This window comes from Nestor notabilis, unplaced genomic scaffold (assembly GCF_000696875.1).
Source record: "Nestor notabilis isolate BGI_N333 unplaced genomic scaffold, ASM69687v1 scaffold2924, whole genome shotgun sequence".
Taxonomy (NCBI): Eukaryota; Metazoa; Chordata; class Aves; order Psittaciformes; family Psittacidae; genus Nestor; species Nestor notabilis.
The window spans coordinates 1-8,291 of NW_009925014.1; the positions used below are offsets into that span (position 1 = coordinate 1).

General features: G+C 43.0%; 1 protein-coding gene across 1 annotated transcript in view; it reads right to left on the bottom strand.

The window, feature by feature from the left end:
- Window positions 1–3,997: 3,997 nt before the first annotated feature.
- ADAMTS3 (ADAM metallopeptidase with thrombospondin type 1 motif, 3) overlaps window positions 3,998–8,291 on the bottom strand; it is an 86,488-nt gene continuing 82,194 nt past the window's right edge. Inside the window, exons 19-20 of the mRNA XM_010012848.1 lie at window positions 7,486–7,603; window positions 3,998–4,575 (exon numbers count right to left, since the gene is read on the bottom strand). Coding sequence (XP_010011150.1) covers window positions 3,998–4,575; window positions 7,486–7,603 — 696 coding nt within the window. The remainder of the gene's footprint in view (window positions 4,576–7,485; window positions 7,604–8,291) is intronic.

Below are 8,291 nucleotides of genomic sequence, written 5' to 3' on the forward strand. Positions count from 1 at the left end.
AGCTATTTACTAACGTTTTTGCAAAACCAGGTGTCCTAGCAAGCAGGCACCCACAGCAAAGGTGGAACTTTGATTTATATTTCATATCCCGTCCGCAAGTTCCCTCCCTTGTTTCCCCACTGGTTGGGTACTCCAAGGTTTACAGCCTATCCAACATGTTTAATCTACGTGCCAACTGTCCCGCCTCTGTTTACATCTCCCCCTACTTGATTTTGTACGCCCCTTCCTCTTATTATCTCCTTTTATGGTTTGATTTCATAACTCTCTGGCAGACATGTGGTACCCCAACTTACTGTTTAACTACAGAACCAGTTTCATAGGCTGTACAAAGATAGCATTCTTTTTAACAACAGAGTGTGTCTGTCGCCCAGAGATGACACTGTCTTTTACTACAGAGTGTCTGTTTAAGTCATGGTATTTCAAACCCTTTGTTTCATTCCCTTTGTAACTTAGTCCCAGCCCCAATATTGTGATGCCTTAATATTGCAAAGCCACATTCTGCAGCATGCAAAAACAACACAGTTTTTTAAACAACATATATAGTGTTTAGTTCTGTTCTTATGTCAAGCTGATGTTAAGAAATGTATTGATTAATCTCTGGAAACTGAAGCTTAATGATTATTACTGTTAATATTAGCCTGTCTTTCTGCAATACCATCACTGTTAGGATGTTTTCACTGCTCTCCAGTTTAGCCCACCAAAGCCCCAGATCTATTTTTGCACTGGTGTTATATATATACAAATATCTATATTTGTACTTTCATATTTCATTTGGCCATCTTCCATGCACAGCTACAGCTCAGACACAGCTCCAGGTTGGGGTTTTGGGGCCCCCTTTCTTGTCAGGAGATCTTCAGCATCTTCCCAAGATGCTGGTTAAAGCTGCTGAAGTCTCTGCCTTGGTTACAATTCCAATTATTCTAGGCTCAAATTGTCTTTTCAAAGATATGTAAAGAGTATTTTAACAGGAAGCTCTCATCTGGCAACATGCTTAAGTTGCAAGAGCAGCTCAATTTGCCATTTCCCATTCAAACAGACACCTATCAGGCATTGCCATTCCAGAGGTGGAAACCCAGTGTGGTTTACAAGTGCTGTTATTGCCAGTTACAAGCCATGTACCCTAAAAGTATCCATGCTGAGCTGGGATTAATAGTTTTTTAGCACTCTCTAGTGGGGCTTAAATGGCACTTTAAGACTTGCTTATAAAATATCAGTATTCATGCTCTTGATGAGAATTTGAATTCAACTAGACACTTCCTTCAGATTTACTTGCCCAGCTCAAAACTGTCAAGAACATACTCAGAGAATGTAATTTTTGGCAGAATCACAGACTGATTTAAACTCTGTCAGTATAAAGCCATTTCCCCTTGCCCTGTCACTACAGGCCCATCTCAAAAGCCCCTCTCCAGGTTTCTTGTAGCCCCTTTAGGCACTGGAAGCTGCCTTAAGGTCTCCCTGGAGCCTTCTGTTCTCCAGGCCGAACAAGACCAGCTCTCTCAGCCTGAATGTAGCATGAACGAGGTTATATACAGGAATGTTGTACAGCAGAGGTTTAGCTGAGACCTGAAGCCAAACCGAGCAATACAAACTTCTTTTGTCAATGCAGTGGGTTGGAAATTTATGTTGTATCTTCTTAGTACTAATTTTCTGGGCTTCGGTTAAAAAAAAACAAAGGGCAAAAGTGGAGGCTTACCTTGACAGAACTGTGTGGAATTCTTCTCTCCTCCCCCAGGCTGCAACAGTCATGCCTGGGATATAAACAGCTCTTCATTTTACAGAAGACATAGCTTGAAAATGCAGAAGCTGGATCCTCCCATGTGAATCAGACCAGAGAAAGGCTTCTTACGTGAAAGATTTTATTGTTACATGCTCCCCAATACAACAAACAGTGTCAGTCAGTAGTGTACGTTTGACAGAAAGAGAAATTAGCTTGGTAGAAAAGAAATCCAAGAGGTACAAGGATTATCTACACCCACATTGTATATGCTTAAAAGAGAAAGACAGAGAAAAGAGAATTTGCCTTTGGGGGAATTATAAAGAAACAAACACGCCCTATTTGTCTGTTTGAGGCTCTGCACCATCTGCTTAAAGCTGATTTCTTGGCCCTTCAAAAGTCCTGTGGAAAGGCAGCAGCAGTTCTGTAGGGGTGTCAGTACTTTGGTGGGTTAGATGGCACACAGTGCAATGCATGCTATGACCCTGGACTTCCCCCAACAGCATCAGCCTACCAACATTCTCCTTCAAAAGTCTTCATCCTTAATTTTCCAAAATTTTCATCTTTATTTCTTCCTGGCGACTCTGCATAATCACTACTGATGTTTCTAGAATGTCATCTTTAGGGTCCTGATCTACTTGATAGCATTTTAGGGGGATGTACTCACTGGCCTTTTAAATGGGTCAATCATGAGGGCTCTTTATGAGGAAGCAGAAATCGCACATGAAACTTCAATAACCTGATTAGAAATTAAAGATGCTTGGAATAAAAAAGCTGTCGTAAGACTTACTTATGTTTAAAGCAGAAGATCAACAATTTCTCTACAGTAGTTTAGTTAGCTTAAATTTCTGTTCTATCCATATGACATAGCATGTACATGTGGCTAATTACACATCTCTATTTTATCTTAGAAAAAAAGAACAGTCAATTGCCCTTAGTGTAAATATTTAGTACATAAAATACTATCAAGAAATCCACTTTTAATAAATATCTTTAGTTCTCAATTCTATATACAAGTACTTTACAGCAACACACAGGAGAGAGTGCGATCGGGTAGACTGTGAACAAGATGGGTATCAACATAAAGTACTAGCACGTTCTTGCAGTCAGATGCATTGTGGTTGTGGAGCTTTGAGGTGAACCCTGCTGAAAAATAAATATCTCTCTCACCTTGAAATCAATGCTTCCAGTTGGAAAAACAATAATAAATCTGATTTCTTGTCACAGCTATTTCTTGTTAGTGCCTATTCTAGTATTGTGATGCTTTCTCAGCTTCAGAGATCAGCTGGAGAACAGAACTCGTGTTTGATTGATGAACATTACAGTACTTACAGTATTTACATGGCTTCTTTTTACTCCAGTCTGACCTCTTCAGCAAAGGGAGACCTAAGGAACGGCACTGCTGCCCCGACACTTAGGTGATGCCAGCTCAGTGCTCATCTCACAGGCACATAAAATGATTTTTCCAACCTGTGACCGGAGTTACACTAAAGTTTCTAAACCTACTTTTCATGGGCTAGAACTAGACCTTTAGGTTCATGCATTTTCCCTCATTTCAAAAGAAAGCATCACACTGTTGGTAAACACCCTTTCCTAGTGTCAGGAGATGTAATTCATCTGAAAATGGAACTCCTCCTTTCATGACAATGCTGCTTTATACATCAGCTCTTGGAATGGCAATAAGGCAGCACTCAGTGGCAGGCACCTAGCACTTGTCCAGAATGCAACATAGGTCAACAGTTGTCTGACAGCACAAACCTCTTAAAAATAATACTGCTTTTCTGCAATATACAGGATTTACACAACGGTACAAAGTTGCTCATACAAGATCCGTTTCTATAGATAAATTAGCAAAACAAGTCTTAGGATTCCCTTGTTCCATTGCAAAAGTATTTTGTAGAGTGTAAACATCTGGTACCTCTTGTGGTGGGTCCTTTTCTACATGGGAGTGTTTAGAACCCTGAGGTCAGGGCCACTTTTCTGTACTGGAGCTTGACTGGTGCTCTCAGCAACATCTGCTCACCATGAGGAGTATCCTTTGGTGTGTTCCTCCAATGCGTTCAAGCCAGCCAGGTAACGCAGGATGGGAGAAGGACAGGAGGAGCAACTAGAAAGTGAACCAGCACTTCTCGTTCTTTGTATTTACAAGGAATATAAGTTGATGACCTACAGTGTCTTGCTTGTGGAAAGCAGCATGCACCATAGTGTCTAGAAGTATGGAAATGAAACCCAAAGCACCAAACCAAGCTTCTTTCAATGGCTATCCTTGCAATGCATTCATGTTCATCGTTCCACAGTAGAGGACCTTGAAGACCACCTCTTCTCAATATGCTTCTCGCTCTTCCTCGAGGTTCGTGATAGAGAAGGAGCCCCTGCTATGGTGTTATTAGCTGGCACTGCAGGAATGGCCGCTGCCAACCCAAGGGCATGGTGAGGACTGAGACTGCTGCTGTTGGCAGGTGACTGGTGCAGCAAAGCCAACAGCCTAGAAGTCTTCTTTGCCGGAGGAACTCTCCACTGTGGGAACTCAGCCCCACTGGGCTTGGTGTTGGATGGGGAGATGCGTGGACTGGTGTCTTCTTCTCCAGAAGGAAGCCTGACCAGATTGCTCCTCCCAGGCAGGAACTGCGTCTGGTGGGACACTGCCAGTGTTGGCACCATCAGTGTCCCAGGCAGGTGGCTCTGATCGAATGTTGTTTCCTCTTCAGCTGCAGCAGCTTCTGTGAGGAATGGTGGTGGGAGGGTGCTGCTGCGCTTGCTGCAGGACTCACAGCACAGCTTGTTGTAGCCAGGGATGGAACAGTACCGTGCAAGCACCTCCATTTGACAGAAGATGGATTTATCTCCCAGGCAGGGCTCATCTGCAAAACAAACATCATGTTGATGGCAGATCTAGTGAAGAGCACTGAAATGCCCCAACAGCATGTTTCACAAATGGTGGGCTGCTCTAAATAGACAATCTGAGATGCTTCATGCCCTGAACGACCCTCAAAAATAATCCTAGTTTGGAACCAAAGAAATTGGCCGTCACTTGGAAAACATCAGTTCTGCACAAACCAGAAGCAAAGAGTTGTGGAAGGGCATATTATATTTGCGAAAGGCTACAGACAGTTTCCAGTGCTGACCTACTAGAGCTCCCACATACCAGGCCAGATGTAGTTCTATCCACCCCCAGGTCACCTCTAGCCTGAGGACATACCTAGCAATAGCATTAAAAACAATTAAATCTTCCATTAAAGAAGTATATCCCAAGAAGTATCTCTCAAAGAAGCCTTTTAGATGATGTCTTAAAATGTTATAGTTGGATAAAGCTTTGTTTGGATAGTCTGAGTTTTTCAGTGACTGGAGAAGCGAAGGAAAGCTCTTAACAGATAGGTGAGATGTACAATGCCTTGAAGTTAAGTGTGTGGCATTGCTTTCAGTCAGGGAAAAGATCTTTCATAGGTCCAAGATCTGTCAGAGATCCCCAAAATGTCAACATCTCTTTAGGCATTTGCTGGGTATTTGTTCCACAAATGGAGAAAGGTACCAAGGTACAGTCAGTCCATACACAGTCAATACCCTATACTGTGGGTGGTTTGGTATTCTGTATGGGAACGTGAGCTGAAATTAAAACTTCACTCTCATTTCACAGAAAACAAGTCCAATTGTCAGTATCTGAGCAGAGCTGTGTCACAGCACGGAGGAGGGTGGGAGGTTGGCTCTGGGCATTTGAAATGAGCTGCAGATTTTGCAATTGGGAAGTTTAATACTTCCTTTTTATTCTCCTCCCTGTGTCTAACTCATCCTGCTGTTCATTTATGCTGTTATTTATCCATGTAGTTTGGAATACTGTGCACCTTGGCAGCATGAATGCCCAACTGAGTAATGCAGGAAGGCCTCTCAGAAGGCCACCTTGTCCAGCCCTGCAGCAAGGTCAACACCACGCAGAAGAGCATCTTCCTACTTTAAAATCAGTAATTCCCTTCCTACAGACATCTCTAGATACCCTCAAACAGGCTATGTGCTGTAGTGTCAGGTTCTACTCAAACATGTGTCCTGGTGAGAGACCAGCAAAGACCTTCCACTAGCAGAGTTCTTCCCAGATATCATGGCTGGCTTGAAATGCTGTTGATGGATTTCACTTAAAACAGGAGTATGCAAAACTTTAATGCAGAAAGACAAAAGTTAACCCCAGCTATTGAGAAAGTCTGTTCCACGTCTTGTCTTCCATTCACAGTTAGCAGTTATGTCGTGAACATCTCACTGAGCAACAGATGGCATGTGACACCACTTTTTCAGCTCTGAAATTAAATTTGCTTTCTGTACTGTGATATGTTGTCACCTGTGTACAGACGCTGCCTCACCACATGTCAACACTAGGTGGGGTGACCAAGTTTTCCTGTTATCCAATATTAACTGGAGTCCAACCTCTCCATCAGTGTCAATCAGTTTAATTCCACTGAACTCAGTCGAATTCCACACATACATCACTGGGGTTGTAGGACCTTGTTTAGAAATAGCAAATTATATGACTGTAGCAAGTCATGTAAAGATTACCCTTGCTCCTACCCCTGATGTGCTTCCTTGGATAGATGTTTGGTGGTTCTTGCAAACTTAGCATTAAATCCACAGCTTTGCACAGGGACATACTCATTGCTGACAATTTTCAGCAGAAATTTCGCATGGGAAATACAAAGGCAAGGATGCCTTCCACTAGACCAGGTTGCTCCAACCCCCTCTGTCCAACCTGCTCTTAAACCCTGCCAGGGAGGGGGCAGCCATAGCTTGTCTGGGCAACCTGTGCCAGGGCCTTACCACCTGCACAGGAAGAACTTCTTCCTTACATCTAAGCTAAATTTCTCGTCTGCCAGTTTAAAGCTATTCCCCTTGTCCTGTCCCTCCAGGCCCTTGTCGAAAGTTCTGACACGCTTACAGTCAGATTTCTCACCGGGGAAAACCAGGGGTTTGAATCTTGCACTTGTTTAGAGAGTCACAGGTAGTGGTTTGCTCCCACCTAGTGGGTAAAACATTTTATAACTCTTTAGAATTGTTTTCTGCCCTGAGTTCTTTCACTGGTAGAAAACACGGGCAAAAGCAGACACCTTGACCAGACTTAGGGAAACAATTAGAGTCATTCTGTGTGAAAGCATGTTGGCACCTTCAAAGCATCCTTACTGTATTTTTTCTACCAGCTAGTGACGACTACCATGAAGGATTTAAAAACCAGCTAACCCCCAAATCTTAGCGTCACAGACAGAAAGGAAGAAAGGCTTTGTTGTCATCGAAAGCTTAAAAATCTGTTAAGAAAACACTATGAGAACAATGTAATGAGATTCCCAGGAACCTTATCAGTGCTCTGTGCTTCCGTTTTTATGATGGTTTTTTTTCATTTCCTCAATTGGTAGCTTGTAAAACTTATCCTGGGATTTAGAAGTCAAGCAGGGTTTAATTTGGATTGACCTTCACCAAAATCTCAGCCCAAATTTTTGCCCATGCACCTCTGGCTCACATGCTTGACCCCCTATTTTATCATCTTTACAAAACAAGTGCGTGAGAAGCGCAGATCACCTGCAGCTATGGTATCAGTAATGTGCTGGACTAAACAACAGGGAGACTTCAGCTGGAAAAAAAATGGGATAATCTCCAAGGAAGGGTGCCTAGTATCTCTATCCAGCACTGTGCTCTCTTGACAGGCTGCACTGAAGCAGAAATGTCTGTGACCCTCATCCTATAAAACTGCTACCCCCCACCCATAAAATACCCACAGTAATTCTGAGACATTCTCTTACCGTTACAGGGAGTGAGTTTACAAACCCTCACTGCTTCTGGCTTTTCTCCATTGCACTGGTCACCAGCACGGCACATGACCTGCCGGGTCTCAGTTCCCTCCCCACAGGTCACGGAACACTATGGAATGCAAGACAAGACAGGATATTGAGCTTTCACAGCCATGTGTGAAAAATTCATGTGTCTAAAATAGCCCAAGGTTGGCTTTCAGGTCAGGCTGACATTCCAGCAATTGGTTTTGAAAGGAGACTTGAGTGAAGGCTGACATTATAGAGAAGTAGGCAAAAGAGGATGGTTTTTCCCTTGGTTCTTGCTTTCTGTAATGTTAAATTTATTATTAGAGCATATTATGAATTTTCCTAGTTTTTCTTCCTCTAAGCCAATACCTGATCTTGACAACACAATGTAAAGAGAATACCAAGGGCAAAGAAACTCAGTGTTCACTGAGTTAGCTGTAGGGTTCAGCTGTTTGCTCCAAAGTCATTACAACAATACAAACACTTACAGAAACTCTGATTCCAAAACAATCCAAGTGAGTAAAAAATGTTAGGTGACCCTCAGAAGAAGGGAAGTGAGAAGTAGGCAACTTGGAGAAAAACAAGCAAACTTCTAACATCTTTTGCAGGACTGTGTATCTGATATTTATAGAATCACAGAGTGTTTTGGGTTGGAAGGGACCTTAAAGCTCATCTAGTTCCAACCCTCTGCCATGGGCAGGGAAACCTTCCACTAGAGCAGGTTGCTCCAAGCCCCTGTGTCCAACCTGGCCTTGAACACTGCCAGGGATGGGGCAGCCCCAGCGTCCCTG